The 27,107-nt window shown below is 43.3% G+C and overlaps 1 protein-coding gene across 1 annotated transcript; it reads right to left on the bottom strand.

The window, feature by feature from the left end:
• Positions 1–5,345: 5,345 nt before the first annotated feature.
• Positions 5,346–13,066, bottom strand: LOC147003935 (centrosome-associated protein ALMS1-like). The gene is made up of 6 exons (XM_085840460.1): positions 12,899–13,066; positions 11,613–11,816; positions 11,092–11,333; positions 10,426–10,579; positions 9,670–9,733; positions 5,346–5,440 (listed from the first exon to the last, which is right to left on the bottom strand). Exons 1-6 carry the CDS (start codon positions 13,002–13,004, stop codon positions 5,434–5,436), a joined length of 777 nt encoding a protein of 258 aa, XP_085696586.1. The 5' UTR covers positions 13,005–13,066; the 3' UTR covers positions 5,346–5,433.
• Between the last annotated feature and the right edge of the window lie 14,041 nt (positions 13,067–27,107).

The following is a 27,107-nucleotide window of genomic DNA, read 5'->3' on the forward strand; positions in this document are numbered from 1 at the left end:
AGCACGGTGCCCTTTCCATTGGACACTGAGGTGTGCATGGCTTTACCCTGGAGGCATGCAGACATAGCTGGAGTGTTGGTGAGTTTGCCTAGAGTGCTTTTGTGACTATATAATTTGTCATTACCTATTCTCCTGTGAAAGGAGGCGAGTTGTCCCTGCCCTTTGCAATGTTAGGAAGCTGATGCCTTTAGCCTTACTGGATGGGCAGTGGGGTGCATCCTTGGGACTCAGTTGTTCAGTGAAGGCAAACCTCTTCAAGATGCACTTGGATTCCACTTAAGCCCCTTTCCTGGCCAACATTGGTGTGCCAGACTTGCCAATCCACTCAGCAAAAAAGGGTCTTTTATTTTTAGTATGCATTTGACCAATGCAGGATAACTTTCCATAGTTAGGATCCAGATGTTCGTCGTTCTGTGAAATTGCCTGTGCCCACATTTAGCTCCTTTTTACATTACCAGTTTTGGAGGTTGATTCATATAAGCTTTTTATGGACCCTGCATTCAGATCTTCTGTAGGTTACCTGTGTTGCAATTATATTCTTCAATGGGGGGGGGGTGCAGCAAGGGGGTCTTTTCTCTCCCTTTATGATTGATAACATTTTACATTTTAACGGAGAGGTCTAGAGAGATGGCTCAATGATAAAGAACACTTGTTGCTCTTACAGAGGGCCTGGGCTGTGTGCCCAGCACTCACATGGCAGCTCACAATGTAAGTGAAGGTCCCTGAAAAGAATCTGTGTCTAGCTGTGAACAGTTGTTGACTCTGAAGCCAGCCTGAGCTACCTAATGACCTCCCCTCTCTTTCCCTGGGCTCACATTAAGATTATGTCCTCTTCGCCCATACCCTCACTACAAACTGGAGGCCCTAGCAGCACTGCAGGACTGGGCTGGGCTCTATAAGGAGTAGACAGCAGGCGAGCAGTTCTAAAGTAAATTCACAGTAAGTTAGCAGCAGCAGCAGGTGAGCAGCAGCAGCAGGTGAGCAGCGCTAGCCTGGGCTTCCAGCAAAGTGAGAGGTATGGGTGGGTACTGGTGACGCTGACAACGCGCTGACAGGGCAAGTGTAGCTGGCAGAGACAGAGCAGGGCAGGCTGACTGCCCAAGGAATGAAGCCGGAGATGGAGCCTCTTGCTTTTGCCAAGTACATAGCATAGATGGATCTCTGCACGGTAGGGATGCCATCTTGTGATCTGGGAGCAGAGGCAGCCCCCAGCTCTGAGAACTGTTTTCAAGTCCTGTTTCCATGCCTTCTCAGGTGCCAGACTTGAATGCTCTGACAGGGCATCTGAACAATCCAGTGCTGGGCCCGAGAAATCCTATTATTTCCATCTTGCTTAAGTTGCCTTGCAAACTGGGGTTTGAGACAACCACCGCTTTCTATTTCTATTCTGAATGGTAACAAACAAGGCATGAAGTCATAGCATTTTGGAGCTGAAAAAGGTTTCAGAGTTACCTGCTCCTCTCCAGATAGGAAAGAAATGAGCTTTTGTGTGTGCTTGCTTCACTATGAGTCAAGCAGCGAAGTATAAAAACACATACAAGCAGGGGCTCCCTCTCTCCTAGCACTCAAGAGTTCCATCGTAAGGCATGGCCGGCCTGTGGGCAAGGCCGCAGTGGAGAAAGGGAGACCTGCTTCCAAACTCCCAGTGCCGCTGCCCCAGACCCCACAGGGACTAAGCTGCACATAGACAAAGTCAATGCTTTATTAAATCACACTCATTCAAATATAAATTAGTCTCTTTGGGATCATAAAAAAAAAAAAAAAAAAGGATTCCTAGGCTCTGAAGAAAGTGGACTTATGTCAGTCCCAAGGCACTTTTCTCCCCAGGAGATTGAAAGGAAATAAAACTTGAGACCTGTGATTCATGTAATGTATGTCAAATAGCCCAAAGAGTTGTTTGTGAGCTTTAAAACCTGGGGCTGAGAACATAGCAGAACAGGCCAGGACATGCCCGGGCAGGCCCGTCATTACATGTCCTGACTGGCCTAGTGCCTCCCTATCTCCCGCCCTTCTGACAGTCTGTTGATGTTTAAATGGACCAATCATGTGAAACCGCGCCAATTCCTCCCCTGACCCCACCCCTTTTCTATAAAAATCCCTAGCTTCCAAGCCTCGGGTCGAATCCACTGTCTCCTGCGTGAGATACTTTCGACCCGGAGCTCCGCCATTAAACTACCTCGTGTTCTTACATCAAGTTGGTCGTCTGTTCGTGATTCTTGGGTGCACGTCGAATCGGGAATTGAGTGGGGGTTTCCCCACTAGGTTCTTTCATTTGGAGGTCCCACCGAGATCTGTGTGACACCCAGGAACCCCGAAAGACCCCTTGTAGGTACGTTTGTTTGTGTGCATCTTACATGGTGTCTGTTGTCTAAGTGTGGCACCACTTGGTTTTAGGGTTGCGAGATTGTGGGTTCGAGTCCCACCTTGTGCCTTGGTTTTAGGGTTACAAGATCGTGGGTTCGAGTCCCACCTCGTGCCTTGTCTTTAGTGTTGTGAGATCGTGGGTCCGAGTCCCAACTCGTGCCTTGGTTTTAGGGTTCCGAGATCGTGGGTTCAAGTCCCACCTTGTGCCTTGGTTTTACATCTGGCAGAGCGAGGAACGAGTGTGCTTAGATACTGGTGTATTTTATTTGTTGCTGTCTTGTTTTGGTGTTACTGTCTTATTTTTATTTGTGGGTTTCATCATGGGACAGACTGTGTGTGTAGTGCCGATTGTGGACTTGGACTGAATTTGTCAGTGATAGTTAAGAAAAACAACTCAGCGCCCCCTGGCCTCTCAGTAGAGCTCCCGGACACAGCCACAAGGCCAAACTGAGAACTTCCAGCTTTGGCGGCAGCAGCACGCTGGCTGAGGCAAGGCGCCACGTGGGAAACTGTGGCCCCGGAACACCTATACCGCTGCCGGCCCCTCCTGGCTGACTAGAGTTGCCGTCTCCGCCGCCTTCCTTCCCCCTCCATGAGTTGGCCCAGTGCAGCCAGCTGTGAGAGCTGCCTTCCCTTCCCTGCCCCACGTGTTTTCTCTTCTAGGGCGACCCCGGCCTAAGCTGCTAACCAGCAGCGGAGACATCTGCTCACTTAAAACTTCTTTCCCAGGTAAGGAGCACCTACTAGTCTAATCACCAGGCTCTGACAAATGGGTATAGAGGTCTAGAAAAAGGTGAGCTTAGACTGCAAAGAAGAGCAAAGCTCTAGCAGACTCAGGAGAGACAGTGAACATAGAGATAAAGGAGATTAGAGAGGTCTGAGATGAGAGAAATACTCTGAATGAAAAATATTTAGAGTAGAACCAGTAAGTAAGAGGCAGAGAAGGTGTATTACAAAAAGAGAGAGAGAGAAAGAAAAAGAGAGAGGCAAAAGAAAGAGAAGACGAGGGATTGTAGACAAGAGAAAAATTTGACTAGAATCTTGGCTGCAGTGGTAGGAGAGAAAAAAAAAAAGACAGGACCTAGAAACCTGGGCAACAGAAGCTAAAAAGGCTCAGCTATGTCAGATTGAAGTTACTTTTTTGGAATACACCCTTCGAGGTGGGAAACAGTGGCTAAAAGAAGCCAGAAAAAGACTGCAACTACACCAAGGCAAGTAAGAAAATTCTTGGGCACCACTGGTTTCTGCAGGCTCTGGATACCTGGGTTGGCGACCTTAGCTGCCCGTTGTACCCCCTAACCAAGGAAGGGGAAGTGTTTGTGTGGACCCCAGATCACCAGAAAGCCTTTAGAGAAATGAAAAAGGCCCTACTGATGGCCAGCCTTTGCCTGACCTAACCAAGCCTTTCACTCTTTATGTGGAAGAGAGATCACCAGAGGAGTCCTTACTCAGACTTTGGGACTTTAAAAAAGGCCAGTAGATTACCTATCCAAGAAGTTAGACCCTGTTGCCAGCGGGTGGTTTTCTTGCCTGTAAATTATTGCTGCCATAGCTCTGCTTGTCAAGGATGCTAATAAGCTCACTCTGGGACAGCAAATAACTGTAGTGGCATCCCACACTCTTAAAAGCATTATCTGAAAGCCCCCTGACTGATGAATGACGACCAACGCTCCTGTGACACATCAGAGCTTTTTGTTGACTGAATGAGTGACCTTCGCTCCACCTGCTGTCCTCAATCTCTACCCTACTGCCCAAGACTTTACCTACTCATCCCTGCGCTGACGTTCTGACAGAAGAAACTGGTACTCAAAATGATCTGAAGGATCAGATCAGCCTTGGCCTGAAAATTCAAGCTGGTACACTGATGGCAGTAGCCTCTCCATTGAAGGACTGAGACGACCAATGTGATAGCCAAGAAGATCCTAAAAGAAATCTTCCCGAGCTAATGGACCTGCCTTTGTTGCCCAGGTAAATCAGGGACTGGCCAAGATATTAGAGATTAATTAAAAGTTACATTGTGCATACAAGCTCCAAAGCTCAGGACAGGTAAAAGATAAATAAAATTCTAAAAGAGACTGGTGCAGACTTGGTGCTCCTTCTCCATGCCCTATTTAGAACTAGAAATACTCCCTTTTGATTCAGCCTTACTCTTTTTAAGATCCTTTATGGGGCTCCCATGTTCATCACTGTCTTAAATGATGTGTTTAAACCTACATGTTGTTGTAATAATAATCTGTGTGCTAAGTTAAAAGGCTTGCAGGTGGTGCAAAAAAAAAAAAAAAAAAAAAAAAAAAAAGGCTGGTCACAATTGGATACAGCGAACGAGCCGGGTACCACAGAAGAAATCTCACCAGTTCCAGCCAGAGATCTGATCTACATACACCTACATCATGCCCAGACCCTCAAGCCTCACGAGAAGGGTCCCTGCCTAGTTCTGTTTACTATCCCTTCTTATTCTGTTTTTGTTCTTATGATTTCTATTCTCCACATAGAGATAGAGACTTCTGAAATTCTAAGATTAGAATTATTTAGTAGAAGAAGAGGGGAATGAAAGGAAATAAAACTTGAGACCTGTGATTCATGTAATGTATGTCAAATAGCCCAAAGAGTTGTTTGTGAGCTTTAAAACCTGGGGCTGAGAACATAGCAGAACAGGCCAGGACATGCCCGGGCAGGCCTGTGGTTACATGTCCTGACTGGCCTAGTGCCTCCCTATCTCCCGCCCTTCTGACAGTCTGTTGATGTTTAAATGGACCAATCATGTGAAACCGCGCCAATTCCTCCTCCAACCCCACCCCTTTGCTATAAAAGCCCCTAGCTTCCAAGCCTCGGGGTCGAAACCACTGTCTCCTGCATGAGATACGTTTCAACCCGGAGCTCCGCCATTATGGCTCCACCATGTGGTCAACACCTCTGTCTCCTGCAGGAGATATGTGTCGGCCCAGAGCTCCATCATTAAACTACCTCGTGTTCTTACATCAAGTTGGCCGTCTGTTCGTGATTCTTGGGTGCACGCCAAATCGAAAATTGAGTGGGGGTTTCCCCACTAGGTTCTTTCAAGATGATTGGTCACTTTCTGTGGAAGAAAACACAGGGCAGAAGTCAGATGCAGACACGGGTAGCTGCTCAACCTCACCTCGCACACTGTGGAAGGGACTCAGACTGTTTTCCCTAAATCTTGTGTTGCTCACCTACTGACAGTGGCAATTAGGAAAAGTGTTTTGGAAAGAGAGTCTATAAGCCACACCTATTCCTCCTCCATAGCAGATGATCTAGAGTTCTGACTGCATCCCAGCACAGCCAGGGCCTGAGTGCTGCTAACACAGCAGGCAGCCATGTGGTTCCTGGGGTCTCCCCCAGTGCCCAGGCTCCTGGGTGCTCTAGACATGGTTCTTAACCTCACATAGTCTGGTCTGGTGTTCAGCTTCTGACTTTCAGGGTCCTCTAGAATGTAGTCAACAGCCTGGGAGGAAAACAAGAACTGTGAGAGAGAGACAGGACCCTTCAAGCTGGCAGCCAGCATGGCTTCCAAGAAAATCTGCCCTAGGAAGTTCTCCGCAGGCTCCACCCTCTTGCCTCACTCCCTGATGACTCTCACATGATCCTGAGAGTTTAGTTACATAGTTCCAGAGGATTACCACAGGAGCTTAATCACCATTTGGAAATTACAAGCCTGATACTTTGTACAGTTCAGTTTCCAGGGAGAAGCTGCCTGTGTGGCTGTCAGCTGTAGCTGTAGACTCATGGAAAGAGGCTCTCAGTTACCTCTCACTTGAAGGCTAATCACAGCTGCCTACTGCTGAAACCTCAGCACACAGTCTCACTGCTTCTCAAAAGCAAGGCAGGCCATTTCTATTTCCCTCTGCTGATAAGCCTGGCCACCCCTCCACAGACAGTGTCAACTCAACTAACCATTTTATAGTGCTGAGCACGCAGCTGGTAGGATTTATATTCTGATTTTCTCTTCTCTCTTCTTCTTCACTTCTGGAAGCTGCTCATAAATTCTTAGAAATGCCACAAGTGGAGAGTCAAAAAGCAGTAAAGTTATCAGGCAGGAAGGCACAGGATGGCTCTGCCCACACCTCTGGCTCTATGCTGCCTAGGCACCCAGCCTCTAGATAAGGCCAGCACTGTGGAGCATCCATGTCCATGGATATGGAGAGCCTAGCCTGGGTATGGTGCCCACAGTATGAAAGAGAGAGGAATAAAAACACAAAACATTGACAATAGTGCTTACTTCCAGAAAAAGAATAAAATAGAGTAGGTAAAATTCTGTTTTCCATGCCATGTGCAAACTGTATAGTGTCAATATAATAAACAGAGATTACTGAGTACATATATACATTAACACAGACACATACCGCTATGTTTACATATATCATTATCAATTGGGGTACCCCAGGCTAGTCTCAAACTCAGTCTAGCCTTACCTTATCAAATGCTAGACTACATGGGTATGCAACACCATATCTAGCTAATTACTGTACTTTAAATGTTTTCATGACACACACCCAAGTCTGGTTTCATGACACTACTCTTTTGCCTCTTTTATCCCCAACCCTCCCTCAAGGCTGACTTTCTATATTATGTTCTACAAATGGAGAAAACATGGCTTAAACACTGCTTAACACGGTGACTTCCAGATTTACCCATTTTCCTGGAAATATATCACTTTTCACAGCTGAATACAATTCCATTGTATATATGCCTCACATTTCCTTTATTCACTTATCTGCTGATGACTATTGAAGCTGACGTCATTTCTTGGCTGCTGTGAATATTGCTGCAGTCCATGAATACGGAAGCATCTCTGTGATGTGTCAGCATAAGGCCTTCAGGTGTACACCTAGAGGTGCCAGAGCTGGACCACGGTTTCAGTTTCAGTTCTTTTGGGGGGGGTTGTTTGTTTGTTTGTTTGTATGTTTTTGTGGAACATCATGCCAAGTCTACAGTGGCTGTGGCAGTGGTATTCCCTCCCACAGTGCATGTCCTCTCAAGCACTTGCTGTCATTTGTTCCTTGATGCTAGCCATTCTGACTGGCATGAGAGGAAATCTCAAAGAGCTATGATTTGTATTTCCCTGATGGCTAAAGATAGTGAGCACATTTTCTAATATTTACTGGCTATTTGTGTTTCTTCTTTTGAGAACAGTCTATTCAGCTTATTAGCCCATTTTTCAGCTGGATGATTAATCTCTTTAGGGTCTCTATAGAGTCTACATAATCCTCTGTGGGTGGTGGTGTGAAACACCACCTTTGTCTCATGTGTTGGAACACAGTTGGTGGCACTGTTTGGGAAGATTGTGGAACATCACTGGAACAAGTGGCTCCCTAGGGATGGGTCTTGAGCTTGGACCTACTTCCTGTTACACTCTACTTGAGTGTGGGTGAATGTGACTGGTCAGCCAGCCTCCTGCTCCTGTCACTATGTCTTCCTTCTCTGAGGCTGGAGCTGTAGGCTTGTATTAGGATATTTTATCAAAGCAACAAGAAAATAACTAGACAGATGCATAGCTGTCTTCCATCTGGAAAGCCATCTCTTTACTCTGCTGTTTCTTTGCTATATGAAACTTTAATTTTATGAAATTCCATGTTCGTGTCTTAGGACATACTGCTGTTACCTTGATCTGTTTTGCCTCTAGCAGTTTCAGTTACTACTGTATTTAAAATACAGGAAATAAAGAAAGGACTAGAATAGATACACCTGTAAAATACCATAGAGTTCAGAGAGAAGAGAAACTTATTCTGAGGAAAGGGCAGAGCAAGCTTCAGAGAGCTTAGGCTTACGTTGGAAATAAAAAACTGTCAGGAACAGAAAAAAAAGAGAGACAGGGCATCCACGCTGGGGAAATGTGTCACAAACAGGCATTTGAAAACTGACTCCCAACAGAATAGACTGCAATGATAAAGCAGACCATGTCTCAAACACTGCTAACTGGTACGGAGACACATTCACAACAGGACAGAGAGAAAGCAGCAGTCAGACCTGGACACACAGAATAACCACTACAATCACTACAAAGCCCACTCTATCAACAAGATGAGTGTTTGCAGGATGGAGGGGAGAATTTTGAGTAATATTAATTTTCTTCTTTCTACTTTTAAAAATATCTTCCAAAGATTTTTACAATTTTAAAAACAAAAATCCTTGAAAAGGACGCAGTGCCGAGTGGTGGCAGCACCTGTAATCCCGGCTCTCTAGAAGGACAGAAGAGGCACACGGATCTCAGTGAGTTCTAGGCCAACCTGGACAAGCGCCAAGCTAGCCAAACTATCTATATCTAAATATTCTTTTGTTTGCCTCAAACAAACCATCACTGATAAAAATAACAACAACAACAATCACCACACCCCACCATTTCAGCAACTCCATGACTGTTCTTACTAAAGCCAGCTTCTAATCAGCCCCAGAAACCTATAACTTAGCTTTTCAATGGCATTCTTACAATTAATATGTGTTTATCAAGCTGATTAACCAATGAGTAGACTATGCTTACAATTGTGTAAGATTCAAAGTCTTTATGAAAAACTGGTCTAAAGAAATGACTTAGCCCTAGTGGTTAGGAGCACTGGATGCTCGGCAGAGGACCCAGGCTCAGTTCCTAGCATCAATATGTAGCTCAGAATGTCTGTAACTCCAGCTCCAGAAAACCCGACACCCTCGTCTACCCTCTAAGGGCACTGGATGCCTGTGGTACACTAACATATATGCAGGCAAAACATTCATACACACAAAAATAAAAATAAGTCAACCTTAAAACCACAACAGACCAAAGCCCCGGCTTCTCACACGCCTATACCAGAGCCACTCAGCCCTTGCTTCCCAGGGGTAAACGCTGTTACCAGTTCTTTTGCAATGGACAGAAATACTTACACATGCTCAGGCCTCACAGCTATTAAAGCAAAGGCATTTGTTTTTAAACACTACCAATGAGGCAGCGGACTGAAACTGTACACACTTCTGAAACCCAAGTTATTAAGCTAGTGTTGTAGAGAGCAACCCACTATTTCTTACTCTGTTAGAAAAACTCCTAGAAATGAGCTTGCTAAGAAAATTTATTTCAAAATATGTTTTAATTTCATCTAGATGTCTAATGCAGAGAAGCTCACCCTAGGCGTTCCCCTTCCCTTTGAACAGGAACCAGGTTCATAATATCATCTGTTTTCTCTTCCTTTCTTGAGCCATGAGAAGCAACATCAAACCTCACCCCACATGCTTCCATCTGGGCATGTGCTGGGAAGCAGAGCTCCCGGCTGCGTGGCCCGGCCTATAGCTGCACAATCACTTCTGTTCCTTCAGACTTACCGTCTGGTCCTCTGAATCATTTTCTTCTTCCCAATAGGCTTGTTCTTCTGGACAGCCAGGAGGACTGGACAGAGAGGAGGCTTATTAGGGGACAGTAAGTGTAAGGAGAGGTAGAGCTTAACTGAAGGGCTGCTGGAGCCTGGGCGCTGACCTGAGCTGGAGCACAGGACAGTGACTAAAGACCAAGGACAAGGCGCACATCTGAACTGCCTTAGGGGTCAGAGGCCACCGCCCAAATCTGCTATGGCAGGGACCCCAACTCCTGGCCAACTGAGCGGTAAGCTGCCAGCTCTTGGTAGTGCTTTACACCCCCAGCTTCCTTGTCATTTGACGGAGACTTGCCACTCAGTGCAACTGAGAGAAAGCACACAGAGACCTGGGCCACAAACCCAGCTCTTCCTCTAGGAGTGTAAGTGGGGGTGAAGTAGGAGCAGTAGCACACAGGTGGCCTTCCTTAGAGAGGCACTGTGAGAACAGTGCCAGGCAGACCTCAGGTCAGTACACCAAGGCTCACTTCCTGCCACACTCTGGAACCACAAACACCTAGTTAGTTCACAAGAGGCACCGTCCTTATGGCAGCTTGTCCTTTTAGAGGTGCAGTGACAAGGCTAGCAGAACCGGCTTACTGGGGTCACAGACACATGACAAGCTAAGGTGGGCCAGTCTAAGGAGACTCAAGTCTCAGCAAGCAAAGCCACACTCAGCATCCTTGTGCTGCCCGGCATCCACTCTCAGCAAAGTGGCATGAGGGCATACCTCTCCTGGGCAGGGGCCTCACGGAGTTGAACAGAGCCTCCCGCTCATTCTGGAACAGGTTCTGTAGCTTCCTCTCCTGGACTAGTAACTTCAGACGCTTTATCCACTCCCCAGAGCTGGAGATGAAATCAGGTCTGTGAAGCTGAAGTGATTCCTAGAGGAGAGAAAGCCTTGCATTAGTGACACAGACTGTTTTCCAAATCCGCAGAACAACAAGCAAACAAATAAAAAAACAGCACCTACACCACAGGTCTGGGGAGCCTGAGGGGAGGGCACACCCAGGGAGATCAAAGAAAGCTCAGAAATACCTTTAGGAAAAGCTGAGAACCAAAGTGGGGTCACCTGCAACTCTTCCAAATGTTGATGAGACAAGAGGTCAATTCATTCACTTCAAACCAATTCCTCATCAAATATTTCCTTTAACCACCAAGGGGGCAGAGCTCAGGGATAAGCGCTTGGTTTACTCTGCACAGTGACCCAAACACTCGGCCTGATCTGTACACGGGGAGCCTGCACACAGCAACACAGCTGTGCACACTGCACACAGCCTTCCTCTCCTCCCAGTCCACAGATGCTGAGGACTGTGGAAAGACTAGACCCCAGCATGGCAGCCACACACCCCACAAACACATATGGCTAAAGTCAACCTCATGTCACTGTGCCTACCTGCAGAGTTGCTCTCACAAATGGCCGAAGAGAAACCTGGCCACTATCCCTGCCTGGGCCTCCCAGGGACCCATGACTGTTCATGCATTGGGCCTGCCAGTTTTGTTCCCTCAGTGGCTCCCTCCAGGGTTTGGTTTTGGTTACTGGTTCAAACCAGGAGATACCAGGTCTGTAAATCTTGGGCAGGTTTTCCTTCTTAGATCCTGATTTTCCATTTTCCACAGGAACAAACCATGAGACTCCTACAGGAAATATTTTCAAGAACAAACATTTTAATAACTGCACCCAATTACATCAAAGAAATGTATGTAATACTGACTTGCATGGGACTCATCGGTTGGGGGTGACCATCTTTAGGGTGCCCGTAAATTGGTCTTAACCACAGAAGACTCTACATAAAGTTCTAGTTACTTTCAAAATTTTCCACTGTGGTGGCTGGCAGCTGGTGGAGTCCAAAGAGCTCTCCACAGACTCAGACACGTCTTTTACTAGTTTCCGGCTACCTGGAGTTAGAAACCGACCTGCACAGGGATTTGACTTGTTCTTCCTTAAGTTTTTGGTCTGCAGATAATTGGAAAGAAACTTTTTCTCTTTGGCTTTTTCTTCTGACGAAGAAGTCACATCACTGTCCTCTTCCAATCTGGCCTCACTAGAACTGGGAGTTGGGAAAGTCACCCCAACATCCTGAGTGTATTTTTTGACACCAGCCACAATCTCCAAGTTACCTGAGGGGAAAGACAGATGTATCATGGAGCAGACCGGAAGCAAGGCTGGCAGGCTTAATCAAGACAGACGGTGAGCCCCTATTAATAACTCAAAACACCCTACGCTGCATGGGGAGGGGGGACAAAGAAGGAGAAGAAGAGAGGGAAAAAAGGCAGACTGTTGCAGAGGAAAGAAGGTTTAATTCTTAAGTGGGTTTAGCTATCAGACAGAAAGAAGAAATATGGATTCCTTGGTTCAGGCTTTCATGAACTCTGACGGCAAGATAACAGGAAGTAAGTATGTCTGGCCCAGCTGCCAATCACCCAGGAAGAGGAAGAAATAGGTGACAATGGCGAACTTAAGACTTGAAGGAAGAAGGAAAAAGACTGACTTGTATAAGTGTCACGCAGGCCACTCTCTTCCCTCTTCTGCTTTAACAAAATGCACACAGTAGTAAACTGTAATTTTCTGTACATCGAGTTATAAAGTATATATGCATGGAACCTTCTAGTATTGGTAAAATAAGATTTCCTTAAGTTTGAGTATGACTGTTTTCTCTTCATGAATGTCTGTGTGACAAGCGCACCTGCAGAAACACTGAGTTTCCCACAACTGGAATTATACATGTTTGAGTATGCATGTAGTATGTATGTGTCTATTGGAAAGTGAACCAAGACCCTCTGCAAGAGCAACCAGTGCTCTTAACCATCTTTTCAGCCCGTAGAGAGAGCTTCTTCATTCTACACAAAATTTCTTTATGGGAAACTACAATAATTAATTTCACCATTGATATTGATGACTGTCAACATTGATTTTAAGTGTATCTACTGGCCAAATTCCAAATGCAAAAAATTCTGGGTCAAACTAAATTTGATAAGAACTGCCAAACTGTTCTTCACAGGGGTGAAATTACTTGGAGCTGTTATGAAGATTCTCATTTCCCTAAACTCTTACTTAGAAACTTGCTTTTTATTCAATTAGTACATAAAAAAATAGCATCTACATATGCAGATAACTTCTTTACACCATTTATCATTAGTGAGGTAAGTATGCTGAAGAGGTATGACTACATCAATGCAGAACTTAAACTCAAGGGACTTACCAGCTTGTACACCCTTGCTCACCATGCATACAGTTTCCTCATTGGAAAGAGCAGAGTCCAAGCTCAACAAGCTGCCAGGAGATGAAACGGAGTCAGAAGAAATCATATGGTTTGCCACCTGGAAAAATGAAGAGAGACTCTCTCAGAGTGACCTGCATTCAGAGATACAGTTACTCACAGGGCCAGCCAGCAACACAGTTCAAAGCTTGTGAGTGATGTGACATGTGTCTATGACAGGGAGAAGCCTGCTGTGATGACAGCACCCAAGCTACTGCAACAGAGAGGTGGGAATGTCCCTCGGATCTGAGGAAACCAAAGAAGCTGGTATCTACACCTTAGCCTTAAACATCTCCAGAATGAAATTGTCAGCTGACACCTGTAGATAATTCTGGAGGTAAAAGAAATGCTAACCTAAGTGATGAAATCCATAGCAGATCCATCAATCAGCAGAAGAGACACTTCTTATATATCAGACAGATACCAAAGAACTGCAATGCACCTTAAGAAATCCCAGATAGGTCAAGTGAAAAAATACAAAAGACCTTTTAAACCACATTCAGAGCAAGTAGATTGAGTTGAGGGATGGAAGCTGACACTGATGGGTGAGAAAAAGTTCAAAATATAGCTGAGCAAATGCCCCATAAAACTGTTTAAAAGAATAATAAGTGAGTGCTAATAGGCCACGCCTTCAATCCCAGTGTGTGGCAGAGGCAGAGGCAGAGGCAGAGGCAGAGGCAGAGGCAGAGGCAGAGGCAGAGGCAGAGGCAGAGGCAGAGGCAGAGGCAGAGGCAGAGGCAGAGGCAGAGGCAGAGGCAGAGGCAGAGGCAGAGGCAGAGGCAGAGGCAGAGGCAGAGGCAGATCTCTGTGTGTGAGGCCAGCCTGGTCTACAGAGCAATTTCCAAGACAGCCAAGGCTGAGAGACAAACCCTGTCTCTGAATGAATGTATGAATGAATGAAGATAGATAGATAGATAGATAGATAGATAGATAGATAGATAGATAGATAAGATAGATAGAAAGATAGATAGATAGAAAAGTCTGTAAGCAAGCTCACAAACACAGAGGTCAGAAGAGGGCATCAGCATCTTCCCACATCACACTTAATCTATTCCTGTGAGGCAAGGCCTCTCCCTGGACCTTGGGCCCACATTCCACAGCTAGACTGGAAGCAGGAAGCCCCAGCTTTGCTTAGATCTGGGATTACAGGGGTATAAGGATGCTGAGCTTGGTAGGTAGGTGCTGGGATCTGGCATGATGGCACAGCAGCTGTCCTTTTCTACTGAGATACTTCCCCAGCCTAAGAGGGTTTCTTAAGCCTGCTCATCATAAACTGTCTGGGGGAAAGAGAACCCTATGGGGGGTGGGGGGGAAGACAGAATATTTTGGGGAGAGGTTTAGTCGTCAGCGTTTCTTCTAAGTGCCAAATGACATTTTTATAAGCAAATTTGATAGAACCATAGTGCAGTTCAAGCACTTTGAATTGGACAGACTCCAAGGCCTCTGGGAACTTAGCCCAGAATCCTGGAAAAGGGGGAGCTATGATAAGGCACCTGAAAGCAGGAAAAACTTTGATTTTCAGAAAAGTAAGTCCTATAAACTGGTAAGTTTAACACCATCGACCTGTCAAATTTAAAACTGATCTCATGGATCTGCTAATGTGCAGGCATGTGAAAGTCAAAGGCTCGCAAATGTCCAAGCATGGTAAAGACGACAAAAACTGGCTTGCAGATTAGTCTTTTCCTGGTAGACATGGTCACTGAGTAGCAGCGTGTCTAGTATACTTATATTTAAGGACTAGAGTCCTAAGGGTTGAAATGACACACTGGCAGACCATGGTCAGTCCACATTTACCTAGTGTTATTTTAAAGCTCAAAGAGGCCACGCCTGAGTGCATACCTTGCACTGTATGAATCCCCACAGAGCACCTCCTGTGTCTGTCTCTAGGTTTGGTTGCAGCCATCCCTGCCTTTTTTGCATATCAATGTCTTGGATTTTTGAAAGCAGAATTTCTATGTCATAAGCACCCAGAGTGCCTGAGAGGCTGAAAAGCTCTTAAAAACAGGAGTATGGCCCAAATCAAATCAAAGAATATTTAGTATGGATAGTTATATAAATTAAAGGTCAGAGCACTGTAGAGACAGAATGGTAGGATATTTGATGTAGGAGAGGAAACAAAACCAAACCAAACCAAAGTCAGCTCCAGGCCTAGAATCCTAAGACCTGAACCAGTGCTAGGTCCTGTCTTTACTAATTAATTCTCAAGACACAAAGTTGTCTCTTTGTATCTGTTACCTCACTTACAATGGAACTGAAATTCTTTCTCCTGAAACTACAGGAAGTGTAGACAGGGGCTAACCACACTGGCTTATACCTGTAATCCCCACACTTGGGAGGCTGTAGGAGGACTGCATGCAGACTGTCTGAGGCTAGCCTGAGCTATATGGTGAGGACCTGTCTGAGGTTAGCCTGAGCTATATGGTGAGGACCTGTCTCAATGAACAGAGACATACACATTATAGCAAAAAAGTGTTCATATAGCAAGAAAAAAATTCAACAAAAAGGAATACTAGAAAAAGATAAAATTTCACCTCTACATATTAAAGCGAGAGGACCATGATTTCAAGCCCAACCTGGGCAAAACATGAGGTACTATCTCAGAACAAACAAACAAACAAAGGTTTGCTGGGTGATGGTGGGCTCCAAAAGAGAATGAAAACACAACTAGTATAAAACTTTTAGAATGCTAAAATGCACAAGCACAAAAGGGGCAGTACAGGCAAGACAAGTCTCTAAGGGAGAAATAAACCTAAATAAACAGAGACACTTATGTGTGAGTTAAGACTCAAAACTGCTGGGATGGCGTCTCCCCAAATTACTTTGCAGGTTCTCCATAAATCTAAACAATCATAATGGACCTTCCTGAAAAGAATATGTAGGATGATTCCAAGCTTGCATAAAAAAGGAAAGGATCATAAGAGCCAAAAATTATTAGAGGAAGAAAAAGAGCAGGTAAAAAGTATATTTCCTCATTTCAAAACAAAGTTAAGAACAGTATAACAGAGATAAAACCTGGCGTGTAGACACATCAGTCAACACAGAGTTGAGAGTGCTAAGGTAAACTCTTAAGATTACGGTCAGCTGGGGACTCAGAATAAATGATCTTCACATGCTAAAAGTGATGCTAGCCACCACACCACATACAAAACATGCACTGAACATGGATGCAGATCTAAATAATTACTAAACCCAGCAGATATGTCCAAGCTTTTTTGACATTGCTCTGACACTGCAATCTTATCCAATGGTACACTCACACTACAGGTCGAACATGCCTGCACCAACTTTTAAAATGAAAACATAGGGAAAAAAATACTCAGGTCTAATACCAATAGCACATTCCACAAGGGGAAAACTGTTAAACTAAACTGCATTATTCAGCCCTTACCTTCAAATTTCATTTTTAAAATAAACAGAAGTGCCAGAATAGGAGACGTTCTCAAGTTATACATCTTATAAGACTTGTTACAAGAATACCGAGCTGATAAGAATAGATGACACATGATACCCAAAAGGCAGAAAAGTGATCCCAATACATAAAACTCTTACTAAGTGAGCAGAAAGACAGACAACCTGGTTTAAAAATGGGCAAAATTGAGTATCCTTGTCAGCAAAGACAAACACACCAAAGGTCTTCACTATCCAGTCACCAGGAAGGCCGGATTAAAATCATGGCAGGAAGCCTTCACATCATCTAGTATGGCCACCGTTCTGATAAGATGTGGAAAAACTGGAATGTGCAACACTCTGCACACAGGCACAGGAAAGAGCAAAGCCACTTTGGGGGAAAAAACAGGCAAAAAGCCACAAACAGTAGCAACAGAAAACCAAACCAAATTCCCCACAAACAAACAAACAAACAAACAAACAAACAAACAAACCCAAAAAGGGCTGGGAAGCAGTGAGTGGTGTATGCCTTTAAGGCAGAGGCAGGCAGATCTCTGAGTTCAAGGCCAACCTGGTCTACAGAGTTCCAAGGCAGCCAGGGATACACAGAGAAACACTGTCTCAAAAAAACCAATAAATGACTGAGTGAATGAATGAGTGTATTAAAAAAAACAGTTTCTAAAAACATTAAAAAAAATCACAAACCACTTCACACCTAAAAGAAATGAAAATGCTTACATAAACTTCTAGACAAATGGTCATAGTTGTATTCCCACAACTAAAAACAACCTAAAGGTAGGGAATGCCTTTGATCCCAACTCTCAGGAGGCAGAGGTAGATGTATCTCTGTGAGTCTGAGGTTAGCCTAGTCTACGAATCAAGTTCCAGGACAGCCAGGGATACACAGAGATCCCCATCTCAAAAAAAAAAAAAAAAAAAAGAAAGAAAGAAAGGAAGGAAGGAAGGAGGAAGGAAGGAAGGAAGGAAGGAAGGAAGGAAGGAAGGAAGGAAGGAAGGAAGGAAGGAAGGAAGGAAGGAAGGAAGAAAGAAAGAAAGAAAGAAGGAAAGAAAGAAAGAAAGAAAGAAAGAAAGAAAGAAAGAAAGAGAAAAATTAAAAAGAAAAAATAAAAACAAAGAAAAAACAATCCAAATGTCCACTAATAGACACAATGTAGTAAACAGCCACATAATCAACTACCACTCAGCAGGAAGAGGAAATACTGAAAGCATATCACATGGGTAAACACTGAAAACACTGACGCAAACAAGCCATATGCAAAAGGCTGTATCATCAGTGACTACATATGAACTGTGCAGAACAGACAGGCTAAGGGTTCCAGAAGCTGAAAATAAGGAATAACTGACTATAAATAGACACACTCTAAAGGTGGGAGTGCTGAGGACTGCACAACTCACTCCCACTAGACACTTAACACTGCTGCCTCTGCTGAGTCTAATGCCCACAAACAAGAGTGGGGAGCACACACCGAATGCTCAGGCTACATCAGTTCTCAGGGTTCACTAGGCTGTATTACAAGCTCAAGAGAGACTCAACAAAAAGACTTCAAGTGGTGAGTGTGGCAATGAAGATAGAAGCTTGATGGTGTTAGGTTGTAACTGTTTTAGCCTATAAATGTGGCAAACTGATTCCATCATGCTTAGTTCAAAGATCCAACTTTCAAAGTACGATGTCCACAAACAGATCCCCAAGAAGGCTGCTGTATTTGAGAAAGGAAGTGGAAAGTTCTTCCATACAGTATCTGTGAGGAATGGTTACAATGGATACCTAGAGAAAAAAATCTTGTGACCAGGGAGCTAAGACCTATTTCCCGTGCCAGAATTCTGAAAGGAAATGGCTTTTGCAATCTTAATAGTAAAAACTGTTGCTACTTAGGGACTAAGACCTATGCACTGGTCTCCGGATCTGCTGAAGGAAAGGCTGGTGAGTCCTGCTTCAGGCAGGGTGTGAAAGCCATGGATAGGACCACAGGCCTTCTGCATTTCCAAAGACCAAATTCAAAAAATGCATTTACAGTACATTTTTTGGTAAATTGCTATAAAAAGACAAACATTCAGGGGCAGGTTATTTCTGATTCGAGGCCAGCCTGGTCTACAGAGTGAGTTCCAGGGCAACACAGAAAAACCCTGTACCGAAAAACAAACAAACAAAAAAAAAAAAAAAAAAAAAGGAAAGAAAAGACAAGACAAACATTCAAAACTATAGTCTAAAGAAGTCCACCCGACAAAAAGTGCTTATGTACAAATGTCCTTATGACATGGAAGGACTGCTATGATGGTGAAAGTCAAATGAGACAAAACAAATACTAACAGGGATGTTCACAGCCTGGAACATTCATACTGCTAATGAGTGTAAAGTGTAAGGGCACTTTTGAACAGGAATTTAGGATTGGAAGCAATTTTCCTAAGCTCACCTCATGATGGCTCTTCAAAGTTTACTAACAAAAATAATGTTTATAGTGAAGACTGTTTCTAGAACATTTCACATGAAAAGAAAACATTAAACATTCTCAGAGGAATTTAGTATTAGGTTGGTTTTTTAAAAATAACCCTAGAAATAAATGAACATATATGTATGTTATGTGTATGTATATATGTATGTGTATGTATATGTATATATATATATATGTGTGTGTGTGTGTGTGTAAGACAGTGAGCACATGCTACAGCATGACATGAAAGCACTAGGTGAGGTGTAGCTGTATATCCTAGAGTAAAGCCCAAGTCAAGCAACAGGACAGGGAATACTGACTTCTACCCAGATTCCAAAGTCACCATGGAAAGACCTGTACTTGTGTCCAGCTGGTTTTGGGGATCCACCACAGAATACATTTTTAAAGAGTCTTTGACAGATGCTGGCAAGCTACAGAACACGTCCCTTTGTCCATGAGGGTCACAAGCACCTTAGCAAACTCCAGGCATGAATGAGTTGGCTGACTGTATTCCAAAGTGGGGCTTCCACATAAAGATTTAAGCATTTCCGAGTTAAATGATACCAGCTACCACAGTGTAAACTTTCTGTTGGATACGATCTTGGAAGAAGATGTTTGCTGCTTCTCTCTAACGTCAGAAAGTAAACTCATCTGCTGGTGCCTGGTTCTACACAGGAAGAGAAAAATGCCAGCATTTTAGTGTTTCTGGACTTTTGTAGTACCTCTTAAGTTAAAAATTACTAGATGAGGCCCATTTCTACATTTATTGATTAACATCATTAAGATCCAGAGAAGAACCCTTAACTATTGTGTTTATGGAGGCATGATCTCTTAACTGGCTGTGTACTGAATTTCTGATCTACCTGTATCGGCATCCCAAGGACTGGGATTCCAGGCATCCATTGCCACTATGCTCAGGCTCCTTGAAACCCTTTCAAAGTCTAAAATTACCTCTAATTGTTTTCACTAATCATGCTAGCCAAAAATAGCCACTTAATTGGCAGGTGTGATGCTGTATAACTGCATTCCAGCACAGGAGGTTGGCAGGAGAATCAGGAGTTCACAATCATCTTTGGGGACACAGCAAGTTAAAGGCAAGCCTTGGCTACAAGGAGCCCTGTCCAAAATAAGAAAAATACTCTAAATATAAAACTGAGCTTGGAAGGGTGTATTTGTTATCATGTAGGAAGTTCAGGATCAAAGAGGCACCTCAGGGGAGGGAGAGGTCTTTTTTTTTTTTTCCCAGAGGAACGGATTAATGGTAAATATAATTATCCAAGCTTAAAATGCCAGAAATACACTAGTAAGTCAGTCAAAGTCAGAGAAACTCTGTTACCAACATGCCTTCTTCTTGTCAAAAGGCTTTAGGAATGTCCAGAGGAACTGATTATATAATTACAATGCATCTGTACAAAACAAACAAACAAACAAAAAACCCTCTTGACATGTAATTCCTAGAGATTGGGAAATTATGAAAAATGTCAGGTGTCTTTAAACCTAGCACTTGGGAGCCATAGGCAGTAGATCTTTGAAAATTTGAGGCCAGGCTGATTTACACATAGTAAGTTCCAGACAGCAAGGGCTATGTAGACATGTCCTGTCTCAAAAAAAGAGAAAGAAAGTTTGTTTGTGCGTATAAAACCATCCCCAGAACGTGAAAAGGGCATTGTATCTGAAGAGGTTCTTGGGTTTTGGTTTTGTTTGCTCTGGTACCCATGTGAGTGAGGACTGAAGACAAAACAGATTTGGGTTAAATCAACATTCAAGCTGTAGCTACCAAGATGGCTAACATGCTATAGAGGCCACTGTGGTTGGGGTCAGGAAAGTTTCCCAGATACAGGAAGGCTGAGGAACAGAGGAGAAAAGTAAACGCAAAGCATGGGAGAGACCAGAAAGCTGACACATGATCATGAGAACCTTTCAGAGCCAGAGGACAGTGGTCCGCCTTGCAGGGAGCGCCATCTTGGCTCCGGGACTCCACCGAACTTAGTCTCCACAGGTGAGAGTGAGGACCATAGAGGCAGACAGCTTCTGGGACAGCCGGGAGCCACAGAGCTGCTGAGACAGCACCCTTTTGGGGCCGCAGACATCCGGCACCCTCCCAGCCGGAGGACAGTGGTTTGCCCTACACAGGAGCCTTCTGCCTCAGGAGCAGGGAGCACATCTTGGATCCAGGACTCCACCGAACTTAGGAACTTAGTCTGCACAGGTGAGAGTGTGCACCACAGAAGCTGACAGCTTCTGTGACCTGCCAAAGCAACACAGCATCTGGGAAAGGTCCTGTTTTCGGCCTTCTTCTTCGGCCTGGAGGAGGTCCAAACACCAGATATCTGTACACCTTCCCTTTAAGAGGAAAGCTTGTCAGCAGAGAGTGCTCTAACCACTGAAACTCAGAGGAGAGAGCCTGTCTCCCAGGTCTGCTGACAGATGGTACTCAGAATCACCAGAAGAACAACCTCTGAACAGAGACAACTATAACAACTCCAGAGATTACCAGATGGCGAGAGGTAAATGTAAGAATCTTACTAACAGAAACCAAGACCACTCACCATCATCAGAACCCAGCACTCCCACTTCGCCAAGTCCAGGGCACCCCAACACACCTGAAAAGCTAGACCTGGATTTAAAAGCATATCTCATGATGATGGTAGAGGACATCAAGAAGGACTTTAATAACTCACTTAAAGAACTACAGGAAACATGGCTAAAGAGTTACAAGTCCTTAAAGAAAAACAGGACAACACATCCAATCAGATGATGGAAATGAACAAAACCATACTAGACCTAAAAAGGGAAGTAGACACAATAAAGAAAACCCAAAATGAGGCAACACTGGAGATAGAAACCCTAGGAAAGAAATCTGGAACCATAGATACGAGCATCAGCAACAGAATACAAGAGATGGAAGAGAGAATCTCAGGTGCAGAAGATTCCATAGAGAACATCGGCACAACAATCAAGGAAAATGGAAAATGCAAAAAGATCCTAACTCAAAACATCCAAGAAATACAGGACACAATGAGAAGACCAAACCTACGGATAATAGGAGTGGATGAGAATGAAGATTTTCAACTCAAAGGACCAGCAAACATCTTCAACAAAATTATAGAAGAAAACTTCCCAAACCTAAAGAAAGAGATGCCCATGAACATACAAGAAGCCTACAGAACTCCAAATAGACTGGACCAGAAAAGAAATACCTCCCGACACATAATAATCAGAACAACAAATGCACTAAATAAAGATAGAATACTAAAAGCAGTAAGAGAAAAAGGCCAAGTAACATATAAAGGCAAGCCTATCAGAATTACACCAGATTTTTCACCAGAGACTATGAAAGCCAGAAGAGCCTGGACAGATGTTATACAGACACTAAAAGAACACAAATTCCAGCCCAGGCTACTATATCCAGCCAAACTCTCAATTAACATAGATGGAGAAAACAAAGTATTCCACGACAAAACCAAATTCACACATTATCTCTCCACGAATCCAGCCCTTCAAAGGATAATAACAGGAAAAAACAATACAAGGACAGGAACCACGCCCTAGAAACAACAAGAAGGTAATCCCTCAACAAACCTTAAAGAAGACAGCCACAAGAACAGAATGCCAACTTTAACAACAAAAATAACAGGAAACAACAATTACTTTTCCTTAATATCTCTTAATATCAATGGACTCAACTCCCCGATAAAAAGACATAGACTAACAAACTGGCTACACAAACAAGACCCAACATTTTGCTGCTTACAGGAAACTCATCTCAGAGAAAAAGATAGACACTACCTCAGAATGAAAGGCTGGAAAACAATTTTCCAAGCAAATGGTATGAAGAAACAAGCTGGAGTAGCCATTCTAATATCTGATAAGATTGACTTCCAACCCAAAGTCATTAAAAAAGACAGGGAGGGGCACTTCATACTCATCAAAGGTAAAATCCTCCAAGAGGAACTATCAATCCTGAATATCTATGCTCCAAATACAAAGGCAGCCACATTCATTAAAGAAACTTTAGTAAATCTCAAAGCACACATTGCACCTCATACAATAATAGTGGGAGACTTCAACACACCACTTTCACCAATGGACAGATCATGGAAACAGAAACTAAACAGGGACACAGTGAAACTAACAGAAGTTATGAATCAAATGGATCTGGCAGATATCTACAGAACATTCTATCCTAAAACAAAAGGATATACCTTCTTCTCAGCACCTCATGGTACCTTCTCCAAAATTGACCACATGATTGGTCACAAAACAGGCCTCAACAGATACAATAATATTGAAATTGTCCCATGCATCCTATCAGATCACCATGGACTAAGGCTGATCTTCAATAACAAAATAAATAATAGAAAGCCAACATTCACGTGGAAACTGAACAACACTCTTCTCAATGATACCTTGGTCAAGGATGGAATAAAGAAAGAAATTAAGGACTTTTTAGAGTTCAATGAAAATGAAGCCACAACATACCCAAACTTATGGGACGCAATGAAAGCATTTCTAAGAGGAAAACTCATAGCTCTGAGTGCCTCCAAAAAGAAACTAGAGAGAGCACACATTAGCAGCTTGACAACACACCTAAAAGCACTAGAACAAAAGGAAGCAAACTCGCTCAAGAGGAGTAGATGACAGGAAATAATCAAACTCAGGGGCGAAATCAACCAAGTGGAAACAAGAAGAACTATTCAAAGAATCAACCAATCAAGGAGCTGGTTCTTTGAGAAAATCAACAAGATAGATAAACCCTTAGCCAGACTCACTAGAGGGCACAGGGAAAGCATCCTAATTAACAAAATCAGAAATGAAAAAGGAGACATAACAACAGATCCTGAAGACATCCAAAACACCATCAGATCCTTCTACCAAAGGCTATACTCAACAAAACTGGAGAACCTGGATGAAATGGAGAAGTTCCTAGACAGATACCAGGTACCAAAGTTGAATCAAGATCAGGTTAATGATCTAAACAGCCCTATATCCCCCAAAGAAATAGAAGCAGTCATTAATAGTCTCCCAAGTAAAAAAAGCCCAGGACCAGATGGGTTTAGTGCAGAGTTCTATCAGACCTTCAAAGAAGATCTAATCCCAGTTCTTCACAAACTATTCCACAAAATAGAAACAGAAGGTACTCTACCCAACTCATTCTATGAAGCCACAATTACTCTGATACCTAAACCACAAAAAGACCCAACAAAGATAGAAAACTTCAGACCAATATCCCTTATGAATATTGATGCAAAAATCCTCAATAAAGTTCTTGCTAACCGAATCCAAGAACACATCAAAACAATCATCCATCCTGACCAAGTAGGTTTCATCCCAGGGATGCAGGGATGGTTCAATATACGGAAATCCATCAACGTAATCCAGTATATAAACAAACTCAAAGACAAAAACCACATGGTCATCTCGTTAGATGCGGAAAAAGCATTTGACAAGATCCAACACCCATTCATGATAAAAGTCTTGGAAAGATCAGGAATTCAAGGCCCATACCTAAACATGATAAAAGCAATCTACAGCAAACCAGTAGCCAACATCAAAGTAAATGGTGAGAAGCTTGAAGCAATCCCTCTAAAATCAGGGACTAGACAAGGCTGTCCACTTTCTCCATACCTATTCAACATTGTACTTGAAGTCCTAGCCAGAGCAATTCGACAACAAAAGGAGATCAAAGGGATACAAATTGGAAAAGATGAAGTCAAAATATCACTTTTTGCAGATGATATGATAGTATATATAAGTGACCCTAAAAATTCCACCAGAGAACTCCTAAGCCTGATAAACAGCTTCGGTGAAGTAGCTGGATATAAAATTAACTCAAACAAATCAATGGCCTTTCTCTACACAAAGAATAAACAGGCTGAGAAAGAAATTAGGGAAACAACACCCTTCTCAATAGTCACAAATAATATAAAATATCTTGGCGTGACTCTAACTAAGGAAGTGAAAGATCTGTATAATAAAAACTTCAAGTCTCTGAAGAAAGAAATTATAGAAGATCTCAGAAGATGGAAAGATCTCCCATGCTCATGGATTGGCAGGATCAACATTGTAAAAATGGCTATCTTGCCAAAAGCAATCTACAGATTCAATGCAATCCCCATCAAAATTCCAACTCAATTCTTCAACGAATTAGAAATTGCAATCTGCAAATTCATCTGGAATAACAACCTAGGATAGCAAAAACTCTTCTCAAGGATAAAAGAACCTCTGGTGGAATCACCATGCCGGACCTAAAGCTTTACTACAGAGCAATTGTGATAAAAACTGCATGGTACTGGTATAGTGACAGACAAATAGACCAATGGAATAGAATTGAAGACCCAGAAATGAACCCACACACCTACGGTCACTTGATCTTCGACAAGGGAGCTAAAAACATCCAGTGGAAGAAAGACAGCATTTTCAACAAATGGTGCTGGCACAACTGGTTGTTAACATGTAGAAGAATGCGAATCGATCCATTCCTATCTCCTTGTACTAAGGTCAAGTCTAAGTGGATCAAGGAACTTCACATAAAACCAGAGACACTGAAACTTATAGAGGAGAAAGTGGGGAAAAGCCTTGAAGATATGGGCACAGGGGAAAAATTCTTGAATAGAACAGCAATGGCTTGTGCTGTAAGATCGAGAATTGACAAGTGGGACCTCATGAAACTGCAAAGCTTCTGCAAGGCAAAAGATACCATCAATAAGACAAAAAAACCACCAACAGATTGGGAAAGGATCTTTACCTATCCTAAATCAGATAAGGGACTAATATCCAATATATATAAAGAACTCAAGAAGGTGGACTCCAGAAAGTCAAATAACCTCATTAAAAAATGGGGCTCAGAGCTAAACAAAGAATTCTCACCTGAGGAATACCGAATGGCAGAGAAGCACCTGAAAAAATGTTCAACATCCTTAATCATCAGGGAAATGCAAATCAAAACAACCCTGAGATTCCACCTCATACCAGTCAGAATGGCTAAGATCAAAAATTCAGGTGACAGCAGATGCTGGCGAGGATGTGGAGAAAGAGGAACACTCCTCCATTGTTGGTGGGATTGCAAGCTTGTACAACCACTCTGGAAATCAGTCTGGCGGTTCCTCAGAAAATTGGACATAGTACTACCGGAGGATCCAGCAATACCTCTCCTGGGCATATATCCAGAAGATGTCCCAACCGGTAAGAAGGACACATGCTCCACTATGTTTATAGCAGCCCTATTTATAATAGCCAGAAGCTGGAAAGAACCCAGATGTCCCTCAACAGAGGAATGGATACAGAAATTATGGTACATTTACACAATGGAGTACTACTCAGCTATTAAAAAGAATGAATTTATGAAATTCCTAGCCAAATGGATGGACCTGGAGGGCATCATCTTGAGTGAGGTAACACAATCACAAAGGAACTCACACAATATGTATTCACTGATAAGTGGATATTAGCCCAAAACTTAGGATACCCAAGATATAAGATACAATTTGCTAAATGCATGAAACTCAAGAAGAATGAAGACCAAAATGTGGACACTGTGCCCCTTCTTAGAATTGGGAACAAAACACCCATGGAAGGAGTTACAGAGACAAAGTTTGGAGCTGTGATGAAAGGATGGACCATCTAGAGACTGCCGTATCCAGGGATCCATCCCATAATCAGCTTCTAAACGCTGACACCATTGCATACACTAGCAAGATTTTGCTGAAAGGACCCAAATATAGCTGTCTCTTGTGAGACTATGCAGGGGCCTAGCAAACACAGGAGTGGATGCTCACAGTCAGCTATTGGATGTATCACAGGGCTCCCAATGGAGAAGCTACAGAAAGTACCCAAGGAGCTAAAGGGATCTGCAACCCTATAGTTGGAACAACATGATGAACTAACCAGTACCCCGGAGCTCTTGTCTCTAGCTGCATATGTATCGAAAGATGGCCTAGTCGGCCATCAATGGAAAGAGAGGCCCATTGGACTTGCAAACTTTATATGCCCCAATATAGGGGAATGCCAGGGCCAAAAGAATGGGAACGGGTGGGTAAGGGAGTGGGGGGCGCTATGGGGGACTTTTGGGATAGCATTGGAAATGTAATTGAGGAAAATATGTAATAAAAAATATTAAAAATTTAAAAAAAGAGAGAACCTTTCAGAGCAGGAGAGCAGGATAGTAGAATTCCAAAGGTTTTCTGCCAAGTTGGAAAAGTGGTTTTCCCTTGTCCTCCCGTAAACACCGCTGCCACTGGCTCTAAATATCCACAGGGATCATGACCACTCACAGGGTGACTGCATCTTTATTTGACTCAGGTGGCAGCTACACC

This window comes from Mus caroli, unplaced genomic scaffold (genome assembly GCF_978045245.1).
Source record: "Mus caroli unplaced genomic scaffold, Mus_caroli_1 scaffold_7, whole genome shotgun sequence".
NCBI lineage: Eukaryota > Metazoa > Chordata > Mammalia > Rodentia > Muridae > Mus > Mus caroli.

Excerpts from the sequence above, each read along its gene's own strand:
- LOC147003935 (XM_085840460.1), bottom strand. The coding sequence starts at position 13,004 with ATGATTTCTTCTGACTCCGTTTCATCTCCTGGCAGCTTGTTGAGCTTG. Across the intron at positions 11,334-11,612 it reads CAAGTCAAATCCCTGTGCAG|GAGTCTCATGGTTTGTTCCT; the intron begins GTCGGTTTCTAA and ends TATTTCCTGTAG. Across the intron at positions 9,734-10,425 it reads GAGGCCCCTGCCCAGGAGAG|TCCTCCTGGCTGTCCAGAAG; the intron begins GTATGCCCTCAT and ends CTCTCTGTCCAG.